At 49.0% G+C, this 27192-nt stretch overlaps 1 protein-coding gene across 5 annotated transcripts in view; it reads right to left on the bottom strand.

The window, feature by feature from the left end:
* Nucleotides 1-8376: 8376 nt before the first annotated feature.
* Nucleotides 8377-27192, bottom strand: part of LOC138528612 (uncharacterized) — a 1266637-nt gene continuing 1247821 nt past the window's right edge. For all 5 annotated transcript variants that reach the window (XM_069640406.1, XM_069640404.1, XM_069640408.1 and 2 more), the window contains one exon: nt 8377-11323. In XM_069640406.1, the coding sequence (XP_069496507.1) occupies nt 10671-11323 (653 nt within the window). In that variant the 3' untranslated portion in view covers nt 8377-10670. The remainder of the gene's footprint in view (nt 11324-27192) is intronic.

Here is a 27192-nt window from a genome sequence, read left to right as displayed (position 1 = left end):
AGGGGGGGGGCACAAGGAGGTCATAGGGGATGGCCAGGAGGAAAGGTGGGCCCTCCGGGGACACTCCTTCCAGATCTCCCAAAGAACACCAAGGGTCGGGTGGGCCAGTACTTGTTTTGGAATTGACTTGCGAGGGGCCCACAGGAGGTCTCGGATTTTGAGGGGTGGAAGTCCATGTCCTCCAAATATGACCAATATGTCCGCAGGCCTTCCTTCATGTGTTCTAGGAGGACCCGTAGTTGTGCTGCGTGGTAATACAACAGGAAATCTGGGAGACCGAATCCCCCCTCCTCCCTTGGAAGCGTCAGGGTGGCTCTTCCGACCCTTGGGGTTTTCCCCTGCCAGGTGAAGTCTCGGACCCCCTTATGCAGGTCTATGAAGGTTTGAGCGGGTACTCGGGTAGGGAGGGCTGTAAAGAGGTATAGAAGCCGGGGCAGTATGTTCATTTTGACTGCCGTCATCCGGCCATACCATGAGAGGATCATTTTTCCCCATCTCCTCAGGTCAGAAGTGATCTCGGACAGTATGGGCTCGTAGTTGGAGGTTCCCAGTTCTGATAGGTCCCTAGTAAGGAGGACGCCCAGGTATTTTATGTTGCTCTTGCCCACAGCTATCCCATGAAACCTGGTCAAGGGGTCCAGTACCGGGCCCACCAGGCGCATTGGAAGGAGAACGGACATAGTTGTGTTAATTTTTAGGCCTGCAAAACATCCAAAGGAGCTAACCAGGGGCAGAAGGGGAGGGATCGAAGAAACCGGGTCCACCAGGTAGGCCAGGATGTCATCGGCAAACAGGGAGAGCTTGAATTCCACCTCTCCCCTTCTGATACCCCTGATGTCTGGGAGGGATCTAACCGCTATGGCCAAAGCCTCCATCGTGAGGATATATTACAGGGGGGAGAGGGGGCAGCCCTGTCTAGTCCCTCAGGTGAGAGGAAAGGATTCTGACAGCAATCCATTCACCTGGACCCTTGCGGTAGGGGCTCTATAGAGGGCGGCCACCCAACTCAGGATGTGTGTCCCGAAGCCCATTCGCTGGAGGAGGAGGGTCATGTATCTCCACTCTACTCTACTCTGTCAAAAGCTTTTTCCGAATCCAGGGACAGGATGCATGCATCAAGATTTGAGTTTTGTGCGAAATGTATCAGGTCTATTGTTTTGCGGATATTGTCCGACCCTTGTCTGACCCTAATGAAACCCACTTGGTCCCCGTGGACTAGCTTCTGCATTATCCCCTCCATCCGCCTACCCACCACCTTGGCCAAGATCTTGACATCGATGTTGAGCAATGATATGGGCCGGTAGGACGAACATTCCCTCGGGTCTTTTCCTTCCTTGGGTAGGACCACTATGATGGCTCCCATAATGGAGTCGGGGAGGGTGCCCCCTTCCAAAACCGAGTTGAAAACCTTTGCCAGGTAGGGAGACAGGGAGGAGCGAAACCTCTTATAAAAGTAGACCGAAAAGCTGTCTTCCCCCGGGGAGGTCCCCACCTTCATCCCGCTGATCGCCTTCTCCACCTCTTCCTCGGTCAGCTGACCCTCCAGCCCCTCTGCCAGCTCCCGTGGAATGGACGGTATCTGTATGGAGTTGAGAAACTCCTCTATCTGGCCATCGCCACTGTCATATTCCGAGGCGTATAACGACTCGTAGTACTGGCGGAAAGCTTCACTTATGTGGGGGGTGTCATAGCCTAGTGTTCCCCTGTTGTCCCTCACCTCTTTCACCATCCTGCTTCTCTGAACCTCACTCAATTTCCAGGCCAGGATCCTATCCGCTTTGTCCCCCTTCTCGTAGTATTTCTGTCTGACCATTTGGAGGCTCCTCTCCGTTTTATGGAGGAGCAGATCTTTTAATTGGAGTCTGTAGTCCTCCAGGGTGGCCACGCGGTCTCGATCTAGGGTCTGTATCGGGGAACCCCCCGGTTGAAGGTGCGCTATTTTTTCCCTCAAAGTCCTCACCTGTGTCTCCCTTTTCCTCTTCTGACGCGAGCCCATTTTAATGAGTACTCCTCTTAGGGTCGCCTTGAAGGCGTCCCAGAGGATGTGCGTGCCCACCTCCCAGTTATCGTTGAGCTAAAAAAACTCTAAAATGGCATCCAGAACGGCCTGGGCGTGTACCTCATCTCTCAGTATGGCGTCATTACATCTCCAGCATCCCCTCCGATCTCTACACCAGTCCCCTGCCAAGGTGACTCTGACCAAGTCGTGGTCCGTCCAGGGCACGGGGTCTATCCTGTAACCCGCTACGTGTGGGCGGAGCACCTCGTCCGCAAGAATATAGTCTATCCTGGAGAAGGCTTTGTGAGTGGAGGAATAGTATGAAAAAGAGGGAGTCCCCGTTCGGGGGGTGGGCATCGTGTCCACCAGGCCCAGGCCCTCGTTCACCCTCTGAAAACAACGTGGCATGGCATCTCCTGCGGGTCTGGGGTTTGGAGCTCGCACCCTCTGTCTATCTCTGGATGGGTCGAGGACCATATTAAAATCACCTCCCACCACCAATGGGCCCTGGACAAATGTTTTCAGCCTTTCCCCCACTCCCTCCCAGAATTGGGCCTGGCCCTCGTTTGGAGCGTATACTACTGCCAAGGTTATGGGCGCGCCCTGTAGGGAGCCCCGCATCAAGAGATAGTGGCCTTCGGGGTCCCTGAGGATGGCGTCTTTCTCGAATCCCAACCCCCTAGCGATCAGAATTGCAACCCCTCTTTTCTTCCCTTTGTGGGATGCACAAAATATTTCCTCGATACCGCCCCCACGCATCCTGGGCTCCCTCCCCCTCACCCAGTGCGTCTCCTGCACGAAGAGTAGGTCCAGCTTGGCCCTCTTAAACTCTCAGCTGATTAGGGATCTTTTCGTAGGGGTGTTCAGGCCCAGCACATTCAGGGTTCCCACCCCTAGGGCTGGTCGGTTGTCAGCCATTATCGCTGTCACCTTCCCCCTTGGTCACTGATGTCGCACGGTCGCTCCATCCCTGCATTCTGTGTTTCCTTGTTGGGACATTTTTGAAACCTTTCCCCAACTTACCCCCCAAACCATTCCCCCCCGAATCCCCCAACTTGTGAACTAACCCCCATCCCCCTCCCCGGCGTCCAGCCCTGTAGTCCCTCCATTCCTGGGTTCTTGGCTGGACCACCAGCCGGTTCCCTACGGCTAGGCGTCAATAACAAAGCACGCTACCGTGAGCCCCCCCCCCCCCATCTCGCCCCCCTCGAACTCCCTGGCTTGGGCATTGCCTGAGGGGGATCTAGAAATGTCTTCCCCTCCCGATTGTCTGGGTTCGATCTATGAGTGTACCGAGCTGTACCCCCTGCCCCGTTGGCGACTGTCCCCTGGGCCCGGGATGGTATTTCTCACAGCGCCTATGTTTGTGAGCCTCCCGATGCCCCCTTATGCTTGCAGTTTGAGGGGGTGCAGCGAGCGAGGCGTCCCCAGAGTCTTCCAGTTGTCAGTTCCCGATGGTCATCGTGGGGTCGCTGGTGTCACCCCCCCGAATCGGCTCGATCTTCCTCCATCGGTGTCGGTGGTGTGTTCAATTTCTTGAACTTCCTAGCGCCGGTTTTCCTCCTTCTGGAGTTAGACTGGCCGGGGGTGCCCCTGCTGAGTTCTTCCGGGCCTACCGGCCCCCTCCTGGGGGCGGGTTCACCTACGTAGTCCTGGATAGCACCTTTGATTCACCTACATAGTCCTGGATAGCACCCTTGATGTCCTCTTCCGTTACCAGAATTGTGCGTTGGCCTGATTATTCAAAAGACAGGGAGAAAGGATATCCCCATCTGTAACGAACGCCCTTCTCTTTCAGTTGTTGTGTCAGGGGGCGGCACATTCTTCGTTTGGCAAGGGTGTAAGCTGACAGATCTTGAAAAATAGAGATTTGGGCACCGTTGTAAGTTATTGTCCCCGCCTTCCTCGCAGCCTCCTGAACTTTGGCTTTTTCGGTGTAATAGTGAAAACGGGTCAGAACAGATTTGGGGCTCCTCGACCTTCCCCCAGCCCTGTACACCCGGTCAAACGTGAGTTTCGTTGTCATTTCTTCTGGGAACAGGAGAGTGATAATGTCTCTCACCACTCGGGTCAACTCCCTCTCCGTTTTGCCCTCCGTTTCCGGGATCCCAAAGAACCTAAGATTGTTCCGTCTCTCCCTTTTTTCATAGTCGTCCATTAACCCGGCTCTCTCTTCATCCCTCTTTTCCAGAGCCGCGAGCCGTGTGCCGAGTTGGACTTCCAGAGACGTAGAGGATGATTGATAGTTTTCCACTTGTAGGACCCTGTCCTCGATTTTGTCGACTCTTTGGTCCAATTTCTCGAACTTCTGGGCAATATCAGATCTCATTTCTCTAATCTCCTGGAGGATGGAGGCGAAACCTCTTTCCATCTTCATTGCGGGCTGGCCAGCGGGTTCAGGGTGGGCCATGGCTCCGGAGAGAGTAGGGACCTCGGTAGTGATCTCTGTTTCTTGGAAGCGAAACGTTTGTAGGGTCTTCTTCCAGCTCATGTGGTGTTGCTGGTCACCTGTCGCGGGGTCCGCTGCGGTCCGGGGGCCTCCGGGGGGAGAGCCCTGTCGCCCCAGGGCCAGACAGGTTCACGTTTCACCAGTGGGGTTTGTAGACAGTGAATTATCCCATGCTGGGGGTGGAGCAGCCCACCAGGCGGGCACTCGCCCCGCCAACCGAGGACGGGGGCCTCTCACTTGGGTTGTGGGCCGCCTGCTGGTTCAGGGTAGGCCGTGGGCCCGATGAAGTTGAGAACGCCAAAGGCGCTCTTCAGTTCGCGAGAGCGGGAGTTCGTGGGGTTTTCCTTCCGTCCGTGAGGGCGTGCTGACCACCAGCTGCGTGGCCTGTTGCGGCCTAACGGGCCCTTGAGGGTGTGCTGCGCTGTCCCGGGGTCGTATCGTTGCGCGTTTCTCAGGTGGGGGATGCAGGAGCGAGGTTTGACCCCTTGGGGGGGTGGGATGGCCCCTCAGGCGGGCACCCGCCCTGCCGTTGCAGGCAGGGGCCTCTCACCTGGGCTACCGAGTCGCTGTCGTCTCCCGGGGTCAACCGTCGTCTGGCGGGTCCTCGTGTCGGGGCCCGGCCCGGGGCCTCCCCCTGCCGCGCCCACGGCCGTGGGGGACCTCGCCGTCGGCTCTCCGGCCGGAGGTCGCTGTCGTGGCTCTGGGTGGTGCCCGGGCAGGGGCAGCTTCTGGGGGCCTCCTCTCTTGGGCCTCCTCCGGCGTTGTCTTCCCGGGCCAACGTGCCGCTGCGCCGTGGGGCCCGCAGCAGGGCCAGAAAGAAGTCAGTTTCCTCCGACCGGGGAGCGCTACCCCTCCGACACTCGTTTTCCATCACCGGGGCTGGGTGTGGCCCAGAATGTCACCCCGACCTTCTTGTTGCGGAGGGCTCCTTCACATCCAGCGCCGTCGCGCGCCGTCACTCCCAGATCTCCGGTTCCACTCGGAGTTGGAGGTCCATTCCTTCCAGCGGGGGCGTCACGGGGGGGTTCACCAGCTCCTGCCACCCGGTGTGCTCGCTCGGGGGAGGTTTCGGGGGGGCTCAATCCCCTGAAAAGGCCCAGCCTCGGCGGGAACTCCGCAGTCAGGCAGCCATTGCCTGTGCGCCCCCTGGTGGCCTCCTCCAGCTTTTTACTAAATAAATTGATAACGGCAGAGACCACACATTGAAGACTTGGTAAAAGCTTGTACAAGGCCAAGAGATGTGCAATGTAGACACTGTAATAAAGGGAGCAAGGATAGCTCAAGGGCAAAGTGTTTGTCTTGGAAGCAAGACAACCCAGCGCAACACAGGTATGAATCCTGATCCCACGCTTAGAAACCACTGGCTATAAGAACTAAGCACTTCAATATCTTTCTGGACAGATTTAGCACTTTAATGCCCGATGAATGGCAGACTTTTCTTATAAATTGGGAAATTACATTTCTGGTTTAAGCAACTGTCATTTTAAGAGATTATTTTATATAGGACATTTTAAAACGTAATCTTTTTAATAATGGTATTGTGATTTATGATGTTTACATGGAAATTATTTTGATGAAATAAATGCTAAAAGGTTTGTAATAAAACAAAAGCAAACAATAACTAAAGACCAGGAGAATTACTCCCTTGTCCTGGGGTTGCTTTGCCAGCAATTATTTCTCAGTGGAGGATCTGCATTAGTGTCTTGCCATTTCCTATAAGAGTTTGTTCAGTTATTTCAAGCGATCTCTGCACGTCCCTTTCTTTAGTTCTGTTTGAACTCTCAAGTTCCTTTCTCTAGGCGCTCTGGCCTCTGACTATTTATCTACTCTGCTCCTCTCAACTACTGTTGGAAACTGTTCTTTTCCAGACCCCAGTTCCTCCAATTTCGTAGCTCCTTGATTATGACTGATTATCCTGTGTGGTATCCTTGTCTTCACACTGGGATATATGTAATGTACCCAATGACCTGTTTCACTCCTTTTATAAGCTTTCCATTCACCAATACGAATAGATTGAGTTCCTGAACAGTTCTTACTCTTCATATTAATTATTCAATCACTGGGACGAGTATATGGCTTCCCTGTGTGATTATCACTCTCCTTAGTAAATACACACTCACAGGGATTAGGGGTTAGCCCCAGAATGATTTTCACGTTTCTTAATGTATTTGCTTTCACTGGGATGAGTAGGCTGAGTCCCAGTTTGATTCTCACACTTCTTAATGTATTCACATTCACTAGGAAGAGTAGGATGAGTCCCTTTGTGATTCCCATGCTTCTTAATGTAGTCACAGTCAGTAGACTGAGTAGGCTGAGTCCCCTTGTGATTCTCCCTCATCTTAATGTATTCACACTCACTGGGACAAGTAGGTTGTGTCCCCTTGTGATTCTCACTCTTCTTTATGTATTTACATTCACTGGTGCAAGTAGACTAACTCGAGTTCTCATATATCTTAATTATCATTAGGAGGGATATTATTTTGCCTCTTGTTATATGTGCCTTGTCCCCCAGGTCTCTGTTACCTGTAGTCTAATAGGGCTGCGTCACCGGGTTGGCATTCGCCTTTGACGTTGCTCTGTGGTTCGTCAGAATAGTTGCTGCATTTGTTTCGTCTCCTCGCTCCGCCATGCTTCAGTGTCTTTCTCCCAGTGTGGTCTCGGTGTGGAAAGGACTTGTCTTTCCTTTTCCTTCCCAGCCACCACCAGGTAAGAACTTTCTCTCAGTGTCAAGTTTTGGCTCAGGATCTTACCAGCCATGGCTTCCCTCATGCGGTGCTTGTTTCTCGAATGCCCCTCAAAGGACTGTTAGTTCTGCGGCAAGCTTTGTCGGGTCTACCCTTCGCACAGTGCAACTCGGGCACTACTGGGTTCCAGCTGCGGGCCTGCGTACCAGCTTCCATCTAGCTGGTTCGAAACTCCCAGGTCTCTCACACTGGTTCCCTGGCTCCTCTCCTTTTTATAATGCTGCTCTGGGGATTCCCTAGTTTCCAGAAGCAGTCCTTTCTTTGTGTCAGAATTATACTCAGCATAACTCCTTTGGGGTTCTTTGTCCCAGTGTCAGGCAATTCTGTATTCCTTTTTACTCCCAGGTTTTTACTCATCTCAGTATCAGGCAGATACTCATCTTCTGTAAAGGTGCTGCAATAACAGATGGAGGAGGATTCTGGTTTTCTGTCACTGATATTGCCTTAGGGTGTTTGAGTGTGATGGAAAGGGAGTTCCTCATCAGAACAGGAGTCCTTGTCCCCAGGAGGGGAAGTCTCTCATTGTGAGGTCTTGCTTACCGCCACTGCTAGGGGGAAATGTTGCGTAGCGGGCTCACCTCCCTAGCCTCACAGCGAAAAGCTCCCTCCTGAGGAGAAGTGACTGAATCCCTCGATTTGTCACAGTGGGCAAATGACTTTTAGGCCTGGCTAGTAGCCTGCAACTTGGGGATGGCAAGAGACCATGCACCAATGTCAGCGATGAGCAGTGTAACACCCAGTAACATAACATCTCTTTCGTAATATGATATTGCAAACATTTATTTCAGAGTTTTATATCCAAACATTTCTTTCAAACCTATTTTTCAACTTAGTAATATACTCTATTCATGGTGCTAAATCCTGATTAAACTCTTACATTCTTTGGTACCTTCCCTTCAGCCAATTGTGAAGTACTGCCTCCGGGATACAGAAGAGGAATGTTTACCTCCCTCAAAAGAAATACTTCTTTGATAGAAAACACTTCACCGCCGACACCTTTCGTTTGATTAATAACACCTACTTTTAGGGCCCAAAATGCCTTTCAGTATGCAGTGTACAATCAATAAATGATCAAGATCATTTGTTTCTGCAAACAAGCATTTGACAGGTTGCTGGAGCTTGTCTGCGGGTAAGCGGAAACAATCTAGCTTAGGCCAACACCTCCAAAAATAAAAACAACAACATTTCAATAATTGTACAGTTTTTATTACAAGTTTTGTGCTCACTAAACTGACTAACTACATTGAAACATGGTGCAGGTTTAGGTGATCAAGAATTCAGCAAGGAAATCCAAACAAAATCAAAATAGGAAGCTTCAAGGAGTTCTAGCATGTAGTTATGACCGTATTGCAAGACAATAGAACGCCTCTTCAAGTCTTTCAGCTTCAAGCCTTTGCATCAAGGCCACACACATCTACAAATGCTCTGGCACATCATACCAAAGATTTTCATACAGCGTCTATGCTGTAAAACCACAATTAACAAACCTAGGCTTATTGTCAAGATTAATAATGTGTTGTACAGTGACACACATTACATTCTTACGGACTCTGTACTGTAAACTTCTGGCCAAATAGGACTATATACTGAAGAAGTTGTAAACAAACCAGAAAATTATAACTAATCAAAAATTATAACGGTTACAACTGCACAATATTTCCTCCTGCTGTATAACATCTTGAATCCAAACAGGTCTGCACAAGAGCTATGAATTATGATAGATTACAGATAAATACACAATAAAAGTCATATTGTATTTAAAATATGTTATACGTAAGTCATTACTTGTTTAGCAGTACCTTTATAATATTACATATAATTAAAAAAATAGTTTGAGCACCTGAACGTTGTACTACAACATAAAACAAACTATTGTTAATATGTGCTGTTCACAACAGCTCCCATATGGGCATCTTGTGTGGGAGAACCCACCTCGCCATCATCAGCAACGGTGTATAAAAAATGTTGTCGTTCTGTTTTTTTTAGGTCTCATGTGAATGTTGGGAGAATTAAAATGAAAAGTTGGGATGGTACTTGTTTCCATCTGTGGTCTAGACATCATGGGCAGCACCCATTTTTATGAGTAGACAGTATCTAGGAATGCTCCAATGTGCATAACAACATAGTGATGGCAACCTTCCTACACAAAGTGTGATTGGCATAACTACTCCTGTTGTAGTGCTGCAAGCTCTTTTGTTGCACATCTTGGGCTCTGCTGGAGACTGTTTATTTCTCACACACTTGCTTCCCATTTGTTGAGGCCACAACAAAACTTTGCATCAATGTACTCTGAATTCTTGATAAGACTTACGAGGAGTATTGCTCTATCATGTCCTTTAAAGTCTTCTTTCGTTATTAATTTGATTGGCTGGTTCTTTTCATACAGAATAAAGGAAGAATATGTTCTGACAGTAATAGTGTCAACATCTATTGACAAATACTAATGAGACAGATCAGCTATAAAGGGCAAAACAGTGAAACATGTCATTGCTTGGGGATTGTTAGCAGTAGTGGATAGATACACAGCCACAGATCGTTGCGATGTTGCTGAGTATCACAAGTTCTGCATAAATGTGCCAAATAAAGTCCTTCCTGGTGTCGTTTTCTTATCATGAGGAAGATTGTTTATCATACTGGCACTGCAGACAAATGGGCATGGATTCTGCAGAGTTTATGTATTGTAGTGTATCCCACAACAATTAGAGATGAAGAAAGGGTAAAAGCACAGAGCTCCTCCTTTCTTCTTTATCAGAGGACGGCTAATTTATCTGATATTAGCTTTCCTAAGCACTGGTGACCCTCTATTGTCTCATTAGTTTTCCTCATCCACAAGTTTCTTGAAGTGTACAATGTAGTAAGTAATACCAATACCGCTTCTCACAAGCTTTGTAGTGATAACTCATTTCCGTAGCAGAGGCTGGGTTGGGGGAGAGGGGAGTAAGAGAAATACTTGCTGGTAGAAAATATAATGCTGCTGTGGGTATAATCCTTGAATTGAATGGTAATTGCCTCTGTTGAAAAGCAACAGCACATTTCTGCACCTCTGTGACATCACAGAGTGGTAGCATAGCAGCCTTCACAGATTATCAGTTTGTCAAAATGTTAGATGGATGCATGATGCACAATATAAGGACATCATAATAATGATGCTCAGGTATTTCTTTAAAGATGTCTTGCCTCTGAAGGGCAATACCATAGAAAGCAGGAAACATAAGAAAACCCATAACAGTAACATTGTTAAGCTTGAAGGTGATGGGTGTTGTTTAAAAGACCAACAAATACTTGACTGATGCTTCTATTTTGCAATATGGACAGCTTGCTTCCTGAGCTTGTATGGATCCATAGTAGCATGATGCATATCTAGGTGTACTTGGAAGCTCCATAACCCTTGAACACACACAAATGTGTTTTCCAATTTCCAATGCATAGGCTATCAAGAGACCTTGAATCCTTGAGGTTTTCAATGTGCCAAAATGGCTCAATGTTTTTTCCTCATGTGGCAGCGCTGGTGCATCATAAGACGCTGCATTAGAGAAAAGCTTTTCCCACAATCATGACATGTATATACTTGATCTGCCATGTGACTCCTCTTATGAAGGGCGAGATCGCTGCTCTGAGCATAGTTTTTCCCACACTCCATACAAGTATATAGTTTCTCAGCAGTATGAGACTTCCGGTGATCGTTCCACTGCGAACTCCACCGGAAGCTTTTTCCACATTCATTGCAGGTAAAAGGCTTCTCTCCAGTGTGGATTCGCTCGTGTGCAATAAAGTGTGACCTCCACTGGAAGATCTTCCCACAGCCATTGCACACATAAGGAGGCCCATCTCCAGTATGGATGCTTTCAGGTAAATGCACCTTCTTAGGCTTCTTAGATAAATGCTCCCAATTGAATGTCTCAGTGGGCGAGTCCTTGCCTGCCTGAATGTTCTGTTGTAGTGTTGGCTGGTTACTGAAATCTCCTTCACACATAATAGGTGTGTCAATAGAATCCTGTCTTTCCAAGGTTCCCACGCCTTCATTGGTTTTGTTAAGAGAGGCAGAAATATGTGTCACATCAGGTGAGGGATCTGCTTTTTCAGGACATTTCGGCAGATGCACGTCTTCCACATTGTTAAATGGCACATCATCTATTGGGTGAAAAAATACATGTCAATGACAGTTGAAAATCTGGCAAAACATAATCAGTCACGTACTCTACTACCTACTTAAACTGGGAAAAAGTAATTAAATGCAGCAAAAAAAGCGAACTTACTTGATAATTAATGTTTACAATATATTCCATTGTAAGGCTTTAACCCACACGGGTGAGATACACAAATATTCACCACCCACAAACAATTGCTCCCTGGAGCGTTGAAAGTTGTGCTTAATGTTGCTAGCAGGAAGCTGGTATTAGAGCTCACTACACCATTCCCCTCTCTTCTAAACAAAACTCAGCCACCAACTTTCCTTTTATTGAAAAGTGTACAATATAGGTGGGGTCAGTGATATGCAAGTGATATGCCACGCATCAAGTCCCCCCTTGCATACTTTTCAACCCAAGGGAAGCAGGTTTGAATAGCGCTAAGCAAAATCCTTCTTCATTCCCGTGTAGGGGCTGAAGCATGACCTAATGAAAGAAGTTGCAGATGGATCACCCGCAATTTTAAGGATAACCGCCTTTTCATACATAAAGTATTTGCTTTTATTGAGAACATGGTATTTTGAAAAGAAATACATATGGGCATACATACAGTAGACAGGGCCGTTCAATGAGGGATTGCCTACCGAGAGCACTGGGCAATGAACCATGTGATGATACTGACTGTTCTGTGTTATCTGGCCAGCCACCTCTCGAACCCTGGGAATCTTACTGGAGGGAGAGTGATGAATAAAAATATGCTGGAACGTCATCTATGTACGGGTCTGTAAGGCAAGATTGTATGCAGTACCCTGTGGGAGACTGTACCAGCCTTGTCCTCTTGGCAATAGGTAACCCAACCTTTGGTATAAGTCTGTACTACACAAGTTGGAAGAGTGACTGAGCAGCCAGGCTTTTCTCAAGAGGGGTCAAGGTGAGCAACATAGAGTTTCACAGTGACAAGTATCCAAACTACACTTACACTAAAGGTTTCTTGATTAAACAATATTTATTAATTTAACAGTCAGTTTGAATAAGCCTTCTTTAGAAGGGAGCAAATATGTAACACTTAAATATACTTCAAAATACACACTCTGTTTCACTAAATCAGTAGATACCCTTTTGGGATGACACACAACACTTCCTATACCCTGAGGTGACTTCAATAACTAGGACACTGTGGACATTGCTATATCACTGGTACATTAACAGCAATACTGAGTTTGGTGTCAAAAGGAAAAGGTTAGTGAAGGAAACAATGGTTAACAAGTTTCTCAAACAGGTAAACACTTTTGAACCCCCCAATGCAATGTAGGGTTACCTTTTCCCAACTATAAAAGTAAAGAATGTATGACATTTTGGAGGGACAGATCAAAACACAATCTCAGAGGTTAGGGGAGTCTTCAGGGAGCCAGGACAACAAATGTCAATTGAGCAAAGTCTAGGGGAGCTGAGGCACTTCTGGTAGGTAAGTAAAAAGTATTGCACAATGTTATAGAGAGTTTTGTAGAAAAAGAAATCACTGCTGGGCCACACAGTGGGAGGCTTGTGATGGGCAAAGTTGCAAGGAACTCTGCCAAAGGCAGCAAATTCAAGTCTCAACTGAGAGCTAGCAAGCTACACAAGCTTACCCTTTGTTCAAAGTACCTTAGGTCTGAAGACATTGGTTCCAGCTGGCTTCTGTTCCTGTTGTAGTATGGCAGATCCTGTTGTTCCTGGGCCTCAGCCGTGGGCACAAGAGGGAGGACATCTCGGGGCTCCTGCACTATGATTCGAAGGTGGCGGCAGCAATGGGCAAAGTTCAGATCAGCAGCACTTCGCGGTTTCAGCTTCTCACAAATAGAACAACCGTGGTTCTTGGACACCTTGTGGACTTTCCTTGCTTCTGGGATCCAGATCTCAGTTGACGTGGCTCAGGCTTGGTCAGCCCTTCTTCGAAGGAGTCCGGAGGATCTTCCTGGAGCTTGGGTCCAGCTTAAAAACGATGCACTCGATTGTGGTGTTCCTGTCCCCTGGCACTCGGTTCCTGCAGCAGCAATGGAAGTACAGCCGGTCTGAGTAGAGCGCTCCGGTCTGAGTAGAGCGCTCACTTTGACATCTGTGCAGAGCCTGCTGATGCAGGTTCGAATCCCGGCAGGGCCAAACTCAGCCTTTCATCCTTCCGAGGTCAATAGATGAGCACCACACACCGTGGGTAATAATAAGCAGCGCTCAGATACCTGAGGGCTTGTAGCGCTATATAAAAGCTAAATTATTATTATTATTATTACAGCCAACGAGAGAGAGAGTTTCCAGTCGAGTTCGTCTTGGGGTTGATTGGTCCCACCAACCCAAGGGAGAAGTTGTCCTTTGCAGGGCTTATCTAGTGAAAGCGAATTCGGAGCTTCGGCACTGCAGCAGGGCTTCACTGGGCAAACCAACGGCCCAGGAGTTGCAGCAAGCTTCTCTTCCAAGTTCTTCTTTGGATTCCTTCGTCCGTGGTTGGCTCTGCCTTCCTTGCAAAAGACCTCGACTTTTATGCAAGTCTCTCCCATTCCTTCGTAGCCTAGCTGTCACGCACACAGCAGGGTCGGTGTACTCCAAGGACAGCCAGCCGGCCAATCACCTTTGGGTGCATTCCTGTAACCAAGGAGACCAAGCACAGTGAGTTTTGGGCACCTCCCTCGCTTCCTGCCCTGCCAGACACGCTGGAGCCAGCGGGCTTCAGCAGTGAACCCTGCCAAAGACAAAACAAAATAAGGAACCAAACCTGGTTTGGTGCGCAGAGTAAATCTCAAGAAGGACCTTTCACACAAGAAATGGCAAAAAAAGAAGACCAGGGCCAGCTGCGAATGAGGCCCGCGGTAAAAACCCACAATGGTAGGAAAAGGTAAACCACTGCCACCAGCCATTAATAGTAGAAAGGGTAACATAAAAATGTTACATGAGAAATTAGACAACGGGGATACTAAGTAATCCCTCCAGCACTCTAGGGAAGATAGTGTGTGCTGGGTCTACAAAGTTACAAAAGGAAAGTACAGTGAATTTCACTTTACTGCTCTTGGAAACAGTAGTTCATCCAAGAGAAGGTATTTAAACCTATGGGAAATATTAAGGACTTCCCTGTGCCACTGCACTGAAGGTGCTGTGTGTCACAATGTAAAAAGAGGATGCCTATGAAGTTTGTCAGACTCAAAAACCAAAAGAAACACAGAAAACACAGAATTAAAGTACAAAGTCCCAAAGTTCAGCAAAAGAGCTGGGGGTCTCTAAGGTGGGAGGAATTGAACACTAAAATGAAAATTCTCCCTAACAGGGCCTTTTCGTTAATGCTGCATCCCCTCATGTTGCATATTTCTTTAAAACAGGTTTCCTCCAAAATGCCCCATAATGTTCCCCTTATTCCTCTGCAATTCAATCCATAAACTCATGCCCTCCTCCCCCTCTGCCTCTCCTCCTCTCTTGGTTGCTGCCCCAGTTTACATTTAAGTGCTGACACCCCCGTAGCAGTCTCTGCAGCACTGTGGCCCCACCCCCCACCACACAATTGCCACCATGCTCCTTTCTCATGGAAGAGTGATGGGCTGTCAGCAGTTATGTGCAGCCTTCCTTTGCCACACTGCATGTTTGTGTATCACCTCTGTTTCTAACATCCTTATTTCATATTTGTATACATGCAGCGCATTTCATGAGCACTTTTGTATGCCTGCTCATTCCCATCCGGCAATATGATTATGACATGACAGGCAATAGACAGGGGTTTTTGACATTGGGGTAGGGAGTTCCAGTAATGGCGTGTGAAGACTGACTATGAGTGAAAATTATATAATGCGCAAGGTGAGCATGGGATAGAACAATTGAGGAGGATCCTGGAATGAAGGGTGCGTGAAGGAGAGTGGTACGTTATTGAACAAGTCAAGCTAGCCTATGAATAGATTTAAAGACCAGTATCAGGAATCGTAAAGGTACCGGCTGTGCATAGAATGCCATCAAGCATGGAGTTGATGGGAGAGGTGGAATGAGGACCGGTGGAGATTATACAGAATGTGGCTGGCAAAGTTGAGAATTTAGGAGCCTGGGTCAAAGACGGAGAAGCTGTGGTAAAGATGACTGAGTACCAGAGTGGGGATAAGGAATAAGTTGCTTACCTGTAACTCTGTTTTTTCCAGCATTGGTATCTTTCAGAGATACACATGATGTGGAAATTCCCTGTCGTTAGGCTGGGAATCCTTTGTAACAGAGCAGTTTAAACTAAACATGAAAAACTTTCAGTCACTTTTGTGCTCTGTTACAGTCATTTTGGGTCATACTGCCCACAGCCAATAGGAACACCTACCTTAACTCCTCACCTGTCAGCCAATTTCATATTTGGCAAGCGCACGTGAGTGGCAGTAAGAGCCAAATGACGACCCATGCGGGGTAGGTAGGAGGGTCACATGTGAATCTATGAAAGAATCCAATGCTGGAGAACTTGAGTTACAGGTAAGTAACTTATTCCTTCTCCAGCATTGGATCTTTCATATATTCACATGCTGTGAATAGAACACAAAGCAGTATTACAACAATACATATGGGCGGAGGCAAGCCCCCAACAAAACTTAACACTGGAAACGTATTAGCCTCACGAAAAAAGGTTCTGCAGAACCGACTGGCTGACTCTAGACTCTTCTGCAGAATCTCTGTCAACACAGTGTAACTTGGTGAATGTATGTACCATCTCCAGTTGGCTGCACAGCAGATGTCAGGCAGTGGGATTCCGGAGAGGAAAGCAGTAGTTGCAGCTACTGCCTGGTGGAGAGCGCTTGGGGCCTGTCGGGAAGCTGCCTGCCTGCATGTTGATGGCAGAATTAGATCCAGGCTGCAATCCATCTTGAAATGGAGGACCTTGAGCGAGCCTTCCCGGTCCCAGAAGGTCCAAATGAAACAAACAGTTGATCTGTTGTACGGAAGGAGTTAGTACATGCCACATAGTTCTTGAGGGCACGTACTACATCCAGCGTGTGCAGGGTTCGCTCCCCTGGAGACATCGGCGTGCCAAAGAATACAGGCAAAACCACCTGCTAATTGAGATGGAAAGAAGATGGCACCTCTGGCATAAAGGTCGGTTTAGTACGTAGAATAGCCTTGACCTTGTGATACGTCAAATAGGGCGGCTTTGAGGAAAACGGCTGGATTTCACTTGCTCGTCTGGTTGATGTTATGGCCATCAAAAACACTGTTATCCAGGAAAGATGTTTAATGGCTGCTTGGTGCATAGACTCGAAAGGCAGCCTCATGAGCCTTGCGTATAACACATTTAGCTCCAGCTCTGGTGCTGGGCGATGGACAGGTGGAAAAGACCGGAATAGCCCACGCAAGAACTCCTTCACCAGCCGGTGGAACCACAGGGATGGCACCCCTTCAGAGCGGCTGTACCTGGAGATTGCTGCGATGTGCACCTTACTGGAGGAATGCGTCAATCACGCCAGACTGAGCCATTGACAGCAGGTAACAGATCTTCCAGCCGGATGGTCTGAGGTCGCAGTCAATGGTTCCTCCACCATACTTGAAAATGCTTCCACTTGCTCTAGTAGCCCTTCAAGGTGGATGGAGCTCTAACCCGGGCCAGGACCTCTTGTGGAAGGGACAGAGCCCCGAATTCTAAGAACGCAGGAGCCAGGCTGTCAGATTGAGAGAGTCTGCGTCGTGGTGCAAACTGCCCCCTGGAGCGATTGGGGCGGGCACAGCTTGACTGGCGTCACTGATGAATGGGCAAGGAGGTCGGAGTAGCAAAAATGTCTCGGCCACGCAGGGGCCACTAATATCAGTTTGCACTGATACAGTCTGAAAGTGTGTATGACTCGAGGCACCAGAGGAATTGGGGGGAATGCATACAGAAACTTCCCTTCTCATAGAAACGCATAGGCGTCCCCCAAGCTCTCTGGATGGGGGGAAGCGGCTGGTAGAGGTCTTGCAGCGACTGCTGTCATAGGTGGCAAAAAAGTCGATCTCCGGAGTGCCCCACGTCTGAAACAACAGGTGAAGCTGATCGGCATGCAGCTCACACTTGTGACAAATGCACAACTCCCTGCTGAGGAAGTACCCCAGAGTATGCTGTAGAGCTCAATGCCACAGGGCTTGGGCCTCCCTGGAAAGCTGGGAGACCTCATTCCTCCTTGCTTGCGGACATCAAACATCGATGTCATGTTGTCGGTGTGAATCCAAACCACCTTTCCCGTCAGGAATAATCGACCGGAGCTCCAACAGGTTGATGTGCTGGCACTTTTCTTTTCCAACTAAAGGCCTCCTGTGGTGTGTTGGTCCTGACATTGGGTGCCCCAGCCCTCTAGTGAAGCATGCGTCATGACGGTGGCCTGATTGTCCGGCAACCTGAAGGGGGTGTCTTGCACCAGATGTTCCCTTACTGACCACCAGTGAAGGCTCTGCCTGAAAAACGGTGTCAGAGCAATGCGGTCGTTCCAGCAGGCATCCAGGAATTCCTGCACCGGTCTCATGTGTTGCCGGCAGTTGGTGATCAACGGGATGCATTATGACAACATCCCCAGCAGAGATTTGTAGTTGCGGACTGGTGTTACCTGGGTGCCGTTGAGACAGCGCACTTTTTCCACAAGAGCCACCACGCTTTCGTCCGAGGGCCTGGCGTTTCAGGTTTGGGTGGCGAGTCTTGCTCTGAGATAGAGTGCCTGTTGCAATGGAACCCAGCCTGACTTTGGGAAGTTGATTGAGAAACCCAGTTGCTGTAGGCTCTGGATGGTGGTTGCGGTGTTGGCTTCTGCCAGCGGATATGAGGGGTCTCTCACCAACCAGTCATCTAGATACGGGTAGACGTGAATGCCCCTCCACCGCAGATGTGCCACCATTGGCGCAAGCCATTTGGTAAACACATGTGGAGCCCAACGCAGGCCGAATGGAAGGGCCTTGAATTGATAATGCACTCCTGCCACCACGAAGCATAGGTATCCCCGGTGTGAGCAGCGAATAGGGATGTGAAAACAGGCGTCCGTGAGGTCGAGGGACGCCAAGAAATCTCATTGTTGCAGCTGGGACAAAACTTGCTGCAGTGTGACCGTGCAGAACGTTTGGTGCTTTAGGAACTTGTTGAGTACCCTTAGATCTAATATGGGCCTCCAACCCCCTGACTTGCTGTGCAGTGACTTTTTCCTTACAAGGAAGTAGCGGGAGTAGACTCATGTGCACACTTTGTCCTTCAGAACCTTCTCCCCTGCGCCCTTTAATTGCAGAGCTGCACTAACAGTAGCAAGAGGTGTCACAACTTTTCTGGTTTGTGTGCGGGAGGAATGTCTGGTGGATAGTCCATGAACTCCAGCGAGTTTCCCTGCTGGAGGAGGGATAGCACCCATTTGTCGGTTGTGATGTCTGCCCATTTGTTCGACGAACCTTGACAGTCGTCCTCCCTACCGGGGTGCTGAAGCAGGAGGACCTGGCCCTGGGCTGTTCATATCTGTTTGCCTGACTGGCCCCTAGATTGGGAGGAGCCAAAGCGCTGCTGCGAACCCCTGCAGGACTGGGACTTCTTTCTGTACTGGTCCCCTGATGAGTACAGGGTCTTGTAAGAGGAGGAAGACTGGTCTGTGGAGCAGTTATTCTGCAAAGTCTTGCCATAACGCCCTTTTCCCTTAACAAAAGGACTGGCGGATTTGTTCCAGCGTGCCAATGGAGAGAGAGGTTTTCCGTGCCCGTTTGGACTGTAAGGCATCATCAACCTTCTTCCCAAAAAGGGCAGATCCGTCAAAGGGCATATCAACGACCCTGGACTGGACACTGAGTCGAAAGTCTGTGGCCTTGTGCCAAACCTGCCTACATAGAACCGCTACATTTGCAAGCTAGAAAAACCTAGCATCAGCGATGTCCACTGAGACTGTGATAGCATGGTCTGACACCAATTCACCCTCATGGAAGATGTCCATGGCCTCTTATTTATTGTCATCTGGAACAAATTCTTATACCACAGCTCACGATAATAGCGTGCTAGTATGGCCATTGCCTCTGCCGCCTTGATAGTTGTGGTTGTGGTGGTAATAACTGAGAAACCAAAGGGTGTCAAACCGCCAGTCCTCAGGGACTTGTCAATCAGGTGGCCAAGACATGACCATTGCTTTTGGATCCAGTTCCTGGGGGTGGATCAGTGTGGGAGGATCACCTGTTTGAGGGGTCTTTGGGGGATGGGGGTGAGATTGCCGATGATGAGACGTGGTATTTCCCCTTATTTTGTTTAACCAACCCATCCTATGTTTTGGGATGCTCCGAGGTCCCAACCTCACCCCCTTTTGCAACAAACACTGGGCCGAGGAAGAGGGTGACTGAGAGTAACCAGACTAACTCTCTCACATCGTACTGGACATGTCCCGTTAATCGGGTCAGGCAAAGTCAGGCATTTTACACTAAGTGCATACACCTGATACCAGTTAGCTCTCCTCACAAGAATAAATGGCAGAACCCAAAGACACACTCTGAGCAAGGCAGAACACGAGTACGAGTCGAACTTCCCAGATGAAGGCAAACCTACTGGAGCAGAGCGACTGACAAAGGGGCCAGAGCAGCAGGTCGAAAACCCCAAGAGTTCCCTACCGGAGGTCGTTGCCTCCGACAGGCCGCGGAAAACATGTGAAGAAGGCCAAATCCTGCAAGTGAAGACTGCATTGTGTTTCAAGGACGTCAGCGACCCTCCCAGGTGAAGGGCAGAATTGGGGAGACGAGGCTAAGTCTGTGGTACTAACCTTGACTCGTGAATCGCAAAACCAAGAAAAAGACGCACACAGCCGGTGAGTTGGCAAGCGACCGAAAGACCGGTTTGTGTGTTGAAGTTTGAAATAGCACAATTTTATCACAGGTGATGGCTGCACGCATGTGGGTGAGACACGACGAAAGGCAGACCTGTGAATGAACTTTGAAGTAAAAGATAGCTGCAAAATCAGCAATAGTAAGTAACAGAGTGGTCAGGCGAAGGGAAGTAGCCCACTCGAAAGTCTCAATGAAAAGTAAATTGTTCGAAGTGACAGAAAACGAAAGCAAGGCATAAGTGAAATAACAAGATTTAACCCGTAGAAAAGGGAAGAGTGAAAGCTGAACTGTACATGTAGTGTCAAAGTGGTCCTTCAGTGGTCTGAAAGGTAAACCACACGCATTTGAAAGTCTTCGACATCGAAAGTGGTCCCAGCCTGATGGAGAGAGACCCAAAGTGAAATAAGCTTGGGGAAGGGAGCCCCCCTGGCAAGTTTGTGTTTAACTTAATCGTGAGAGAGGTCTGAACCAGGCTAAGTGGGACCTAAGAGAACTGTGTAGTGAAAGGTTTGAGCCCGACAGAGGGGGACCTTTGTAAACTTTTTGGTTGGAACATTGTTTTGAAGTTGAGAAAAGAAATGTAAACGTGGAAGGCCACACGGGCCTCGATCCACGTTCTGGAACTGTTTGTTGTATTGGAAGCAGAGCCAGAGTGTGTCATCCTGCCTGCAGGGACAGCCTTACTCTGTGAGGTCTAACGTGGGGAGGAGAGCTGGTTCAATCACCTTTATTAATTTGAATACTGACTTTTCCTTTTTGCAAACATTTCCCCTTTTTACACTTTTATGTCCAAGAGATAGGGCAGGCATTAGGTTTTGTTAGCATAGGCCATTTTGATTTGACAGACTCCAGTAGGACTGTGTTATGTATTATTTGATGGTCGAGACTACTCCCATCTTACTTATAGGGCAGAATAGGAGTTTCTCCAACTCCAACAATTTCAATAAAGGTTTTTCAAATTGTACCCATTGTGTCATTGTCATACTGATAGCATGCCGCCTTTACATATGGTGTCAAGAGTGGGATCTGACTCAATTGATGCAAATAGAGAATCCTTGCTGGTAATTGCCATCCCACCAGATAGGGAGAATAGGGTTATTGAAGTCCTTGATCCTGATCGAATATCCACGATTAAGGAGACCTCATTTTCCAAACTTGAAATCCCAGTTAGCCAACAGTATTTGTTTTTCAAAACCCAGGTACTATTAGACACCAGACCGATAGCCCATTATCAAATACAACAGTGGAACTGAATAGTCTTAAAAATAAGACCCTCCCATATATTTAATAGACCTAGCGCCTTAAACCAACCTTTACCAGAAACTTTTGTTTTTGGTATCAAACCGCTTTCATCGAAGTCAAGCTCGGAAGGGCCAGACGACTTCGAAACCTTTTCCGAAGATGTTGAGAACCCTTTCTTCTCTAAGTCTGAAAGCCCGACCGAGGGAACCCTAACCCTTTCTGAAAATATTACCTATATTGAAGCAGTCGTAGCTCAACTGGCTGCCCATCAGATTCAGGCTGAGGCTCGCCTACAAGAAAATGTAACGAGGTTAGTCGAATTACAAGCAAGACCCCTATTACCTCAAGGGATATAACAACCCTACCGGGAAGGAGAAGACTTAGGGAATTTCTTTTTGAATTTCAAACGCTTGCCTGACCAAATGGGATGGGGAGAAAACATTAAAAAATGCTACAGAATCCCGCCCAGGACCAGGTGAAGGGCCGACGCTGCCCAGTTGCAGCAGACCTTGAGGAGACCCGAGCCCCCAAGAAACAGGAGCAGCGCGAGCCAACGGATCAAATTCAGTGCAGGGTGGGTTGGATTGCACCCCCCCACTCGCAGTGATGACAAGCAGGCAGGGACGTGACTAAGCAACACTGAGGCAGGAGCCTCTGGCGAGCCGAGGATGCCCAGCAGCAAACTGGGATTTCACACATCCGGACCATGGAGCCAACCAGAAGCCCTGGATCGGAATGCGTATGAGGTGAGGAGCACTCCCGGGTCAAGGACGTGAAAGGGGCGGGGGACTGGCCCCACCTGGCAGTGAATAGAGGAGCTGAGGCAGACCCCGTGCCACCCATGAGTGAGGACCAGGCACAGTTTGCCTCAGGGACTGGGAGTGGCCTGTGGAGGGTAACGGGCAATTAACCAGCCATAAACGGACTCCTTCCCCTCACGCCCAACGGATCCACATCACTGAAATCAGCCAGCACTGGGGGCACATATTCTGGGAACGGCTGGACTGTGGGCCAGGCCCCGCAGCACGGAAGACTCCCCTATTGAACCTACTCCAGGTGACCTGTGCCCCCCCCCCCAAGAACGCAGATGCAGGGGGACAAGGGGGTACCCCGCAATAAGCACAGTAGGGGTAGAGGAAGAGGCCCATGCAGGCAACAAATAAACTCCACGCCAGAGCATACAACAAACACAGGTTCTGGTATGGGGGGACAGAGCAGGACCCAGCTTAGAACCCTCCCCAAGGCAGCTCCAACAAATCCAGCTACACTGGAGAGACCGCAAGGCAGGACCACACTGCAGAAGGGCACAGAGTCGGGGATAGCGAACCTACAACAGTTCAGGAGGCAATTGGGGGGTGACCCGGGTGGCACCTCAATGAAAAAGGACACCATGTCTTAGGGCGGAAGCGCGACGGCTCTAACCAGGGACGATTTGAAAGATATCTTTCAGGAAATCAAGGCAATCTGGACTGACATCCAAGCCTTGATATGCGACCTCAGGGGTAAGGTTGATAAGCTGGAAGATAAAATGGAGGGAATGGAAAACAACCAACTGAAGGTTGACCTTCTAAACATGAAGTATGAGGCACGATTGACAGACCTTGCGTCTAGGGAGGAAGAAACCTTGCTTAAACTGGACGACCTCGAGAACAGGGAGCGTCCCAACAGCATACGCATCCTCGGGATAAGAGAACAAAAGGGAGAAACGGCCGCAGATGTAGGATGAAAAGTTGAAGGATTGATCAACTCTATTTTCATGGTGGACGGGGGAAATGAGGTCTAATTAGAAAGAGCCCACAGAGGCGGCGGTGGAGGAGGTAGGGGCCCGAGGTCCATAGTTGTCCGCTTCCTGAGGTACAGGGAAACAATGGAAGTGCTCGAGAAAGCTAAGCGCCTGGGCGGCATTCAATTCAAGGGGGACACGGTTAAAGTGTTTCAGGATCTCCTGAGTCTTACCCTATCCCGATGTAGAGACTACCGCCCTCTAACCCAATGGCTGACGGAGAAGTGCATCAGATATTGCTGGTTCTTCCCCTTCGCAATGACATTTGAAAGAGGAGAAGTGGACTAACGTATAACGAGCGGCTAGGAGGCGCAACAGGTGCTACATGTCCTAAAGGAGGAGGCTTCAATCGCAGATCCAGAGGAGGACAGGAGTGGCACGCCAATGGAGCAAACCCAGGAAGGTATTTACAGTGTAAAGAGAAGGATGCCAGGAGGCAGGCAGGAGACTTTAACATGTGGGCAGATCGGCTCATGGATCACAGTGGGGGTCTTGACACACCCAGAGGTGGGGCGCAAAATGGGAGGGGGGGCCTCATCAGATACATAACAGACCAAGGTTTAACGGATGTTTGGAGGGAATGCTACCCGGCTACAAGAGGCTTTACTTTCTTTTACCGCCCCATGGGTCCCGAACGAGGACAGACTACTGCTTTGTGCGTCATCACCTTGCCCAGAGAGTAACGTCCAGTGAAATCAGTCCCAATAGCTGGTCTGGCTACGACATTGTAAACATGGGGGTAGTGTTTTCGGGCTTCAGACCTAGAGAATCAATATGGTGATGTAATGATATGCTATTAAAGGACCTGGCCTTCGCCAAGGAAATGGGAGAAGCCATAGTGGAGTACTTTAGACTAAATGACACTGGAGAGGTAGACCAATGCACAGTTTGGGAGGCAGCTACAGCCACTTGGAGAGGCCATTTGATAAGGAAGGGCGCCTCAAAGAAGAGGGTTAGGACCCATCGAACGGAGAAGGTGAGGGGGGAGATCCGTAGGTTGGAAGCGGAGGTACCCGAGGGAGGAAAGAAGGATGATAGCAAAGTGATTTACGGGAACTTGAAGTTGCCTCGGGCCTACAGTTCCTTAAACAAAGATATTACGAGAAGGGGGACAAGGTTGATGCCCTGTTGGCATCAAGGCTCAAGGGTCTGAGAGCTGACAGGTGCGTCTCTGAGGTTGTGGACTCGGAGGGACATTCACACTGAATGACAGGCGCAGTTACCCAGGAATTTGACACATTCTATGAGCAATTGTACAGAAAAGAGAGGGATTTGGAAGATGGGGAATTGGACAGATATTTGGGGGCGGTTTCTCTCTCCCTACTCTCCAGGAAAGTTAGATTGCAGACCTGGTGAAACCGATCACACAGGAGGAGGTGTTGAGAGCCCTCAGCGGTCTTAAGGTTGGGAAGGCCCCTGGCGATGATGTTTACACAGCAGGATTCTATAATACATTTGCGGGAAGCTTAGACCAATACATGGCCAAATTGTTCAACAGCATCCTGACCCTGGAGAATACGCCCGCTCGTTTGGAAGAATATTTATAACTGTTATACCTAAGGCTGGAAGGAATCCAAAGAACTGTAAATCATACTGTCCGATATCCCTCTTAAGTGTCGATGCTAAGATATTTACCAGGATTCTGGCTATGAGAATGGAGGGGCTCATCCTGAGACTGGTCCACTCTGACTAGGTGGGTTTTATTCAGGGACGACAGGAGGCCAAAACAATGCATACAACATTATATCTGATGGAGGCTGCAGTGAAAAAAGAGGGCAACCCAGTGTTGATCTCCTTGGATGCTGAGAAAGCCTTCGACTGAGTGGACTGGGTCTTCCTTTATGGGTAGTATGGGTTGGGGACCGCTTCCTCAAGGGGATACGGGCATTGTACGATTCCCCGGTGACTCGTGTGACGGTTAACGTGAGACTATCGAGGCCTATCAACCTGATGAGGGGCAGGAGGCAGGGCTGCCCTCTCTCCCCACTTCTGTTGGCACTTACGATGGAGCTTCTGGCAGAACGGCTTAGAAGGGCCCGACAAGTGGAAGCGATAAAGATTGGTGACAGGGAATTCAAGGTGGGGTTATATGCGGATGATGTCCTATTGCATTTGGTGAACCCCCTGAGCTCAACCCCGGCTGCCCTGGCGGTAATTGAAGAATATGGACATTACTCAGGCTTTAAGGTGAAAAAGGACAAATCAGTCGTGTTTCCCTTTGCAGGGGACGACCAAAGAGATGTTGAAGCACTTCGGTTCTTGGGGTTAGAAATCCAGAGGTAAAGCATACGATATCTGGGAGTTACCATAGTTAGGCCAGGTGAAGACCTGGGTGCAGCCAAGAACCCCCATCTATTTGACACCCTGTTGAATGAAATGGCGGGATGGGCCAAGGGACAGATCTCATGGATGGGGAGGCTCAATGCCCTAAAAATGAATTTGCTGCCAAGGGTTCTGTACATGTTCCAAATGTTGCCTGTTAGGCCCCCGGAGACACTTCTGAAGCCTGAATGATGTGGTTCTTGTGGCAGAACCAGAAACCAAGAGTGGGTTATAACACATTGATACATCCGAAAGACCAGGGGGGAGTGGGGCTCCCAGACCTGACATTATATTATATGGCGGCTCAGCTCAGAGCAGCAGTCCCACACATGAGGGAGGACCGCGAAAAACAATGGGTTTTCCTGGAGAACAAACCCCTGACCCCGCGACGGTAGGGGAATGGCCCTGGGTCCACAGAGGACAGCTCCGAAGGAGAATTATGGAACACCCGTTTCTGAGGGATTATTGGGAGGAGTTAAGCAGAAGAGCTGGGTCACAGAATTACCTCATGGCCCTCGCCCATGAGTCATAGCTGGGCCCCCGGTACGAAACGACATACCCGAGCTGGATAATTACCAAAAATGGTTTGAGGCAGGACTCTCCAGATTCGGCCAACTGTGGGAGTGGGGTACATTTATAGGCCTACAGGAGCTGGAAACCATTTTAGGGATAGGAAGGCTTTCTGTACTTCCATACCTCCGATTGAAAGGAGTTCACTTCAGAGAAATGGAAGGCAAAGATACAAAGAGATCTCGCCCCAATTGAAAAGGTTCTAGATGGACACACAGAGATGAAGGGCCTCATCTCACTGCTGTATAGTGCCCTGCTGGAAACCACAGGGAATCCAGTGGAGGGACTCCAACAGATGTGGGAGCGGGATATGGGCCGGGAAGTGGATAGACACCAATGGAAACTCAAGTGTAGGAGGGCTTATAAAACGTCTATATCCTGTCAATACAAACTCCATGGCCTGAAGCCACTACACTGATGGCAATAGGACCCGGTGCGGTTATCTGAAATGTTTCCTACTGTGAATCCCATATGCTGGCATGGTTGCAGAGACAGAGCTGACTACTGGCACATGTGTTGGGGCTGTCCAAAGATCCAGATGTACTGGGCAGAGGTTCTGGGGTGGATCAAGTATGTGGGGGGGGATTGATGTTGGACCTTATGCTTGTGTTGTTTGTTCTGGATAAGCCAGAGGAGCAATGGCACCCCCCCTCCATGTTCGCTTTCTCCTATTGGCGGCCAGGGCATGACGTGCCAGACATTGGAAGAGAGGGGAACTCCCCAGCCTAAAGGTATGGTCGGATACAGCGAAGGACATTTATCTTATGTAAAGAATTACAGCCGCTATTCATGGTGGTAGCTCAGAAGTGGAGGGGGAATAGCAGCATTTCTGTAAAAAATGTGGGGCGGGGTGAAGTTATACCCAGACAACAAAGACAGTTTGGCTTGCCCCAGACAGAGACATAGGTAATCGTAGGACTTAAGTTGACCCTGATATGATCGTTTATTTATATAGCGCCTATACACAATGTGTTTCAAAGCGCTTCAAGGCAAGGGAGGGAACAAGGGAAAATACAACCACATTCTTACAGGACATGAACAGTAAGGATGTGAAATTAACTATCGTACTCGGCCTGACGACATTTCAGATAGTGCAAGAGCTAAGACATAGATAAGGAAGGGAGGGGGAGAGTGGGAAGGAAATGGAAACAGACAGGCGACTACCGTACTAGGCCTGA

The sequence above is a fragment of the Ambystoma mexicanum genome, chromosome 7q, assembly GCF_040938575.1.
Source record: "Ambystoma mexicanum isolate Mex_15411 chromosome 7q, UKY_AmexF1_1, whole genome shotgun sequence".
Taxonomy (NCBI): Eukaryota; Metazoa; Chordata; class Amphibia; order Caudata; family Ambystomatidae; genus Ambystoma; species Ambystoma mexicanum.
The sequence above is the reverse complement of the archived record's forward strand: the minus strand, read 5'-3'. Positions and strand labels throughout refer to the sequence as shown.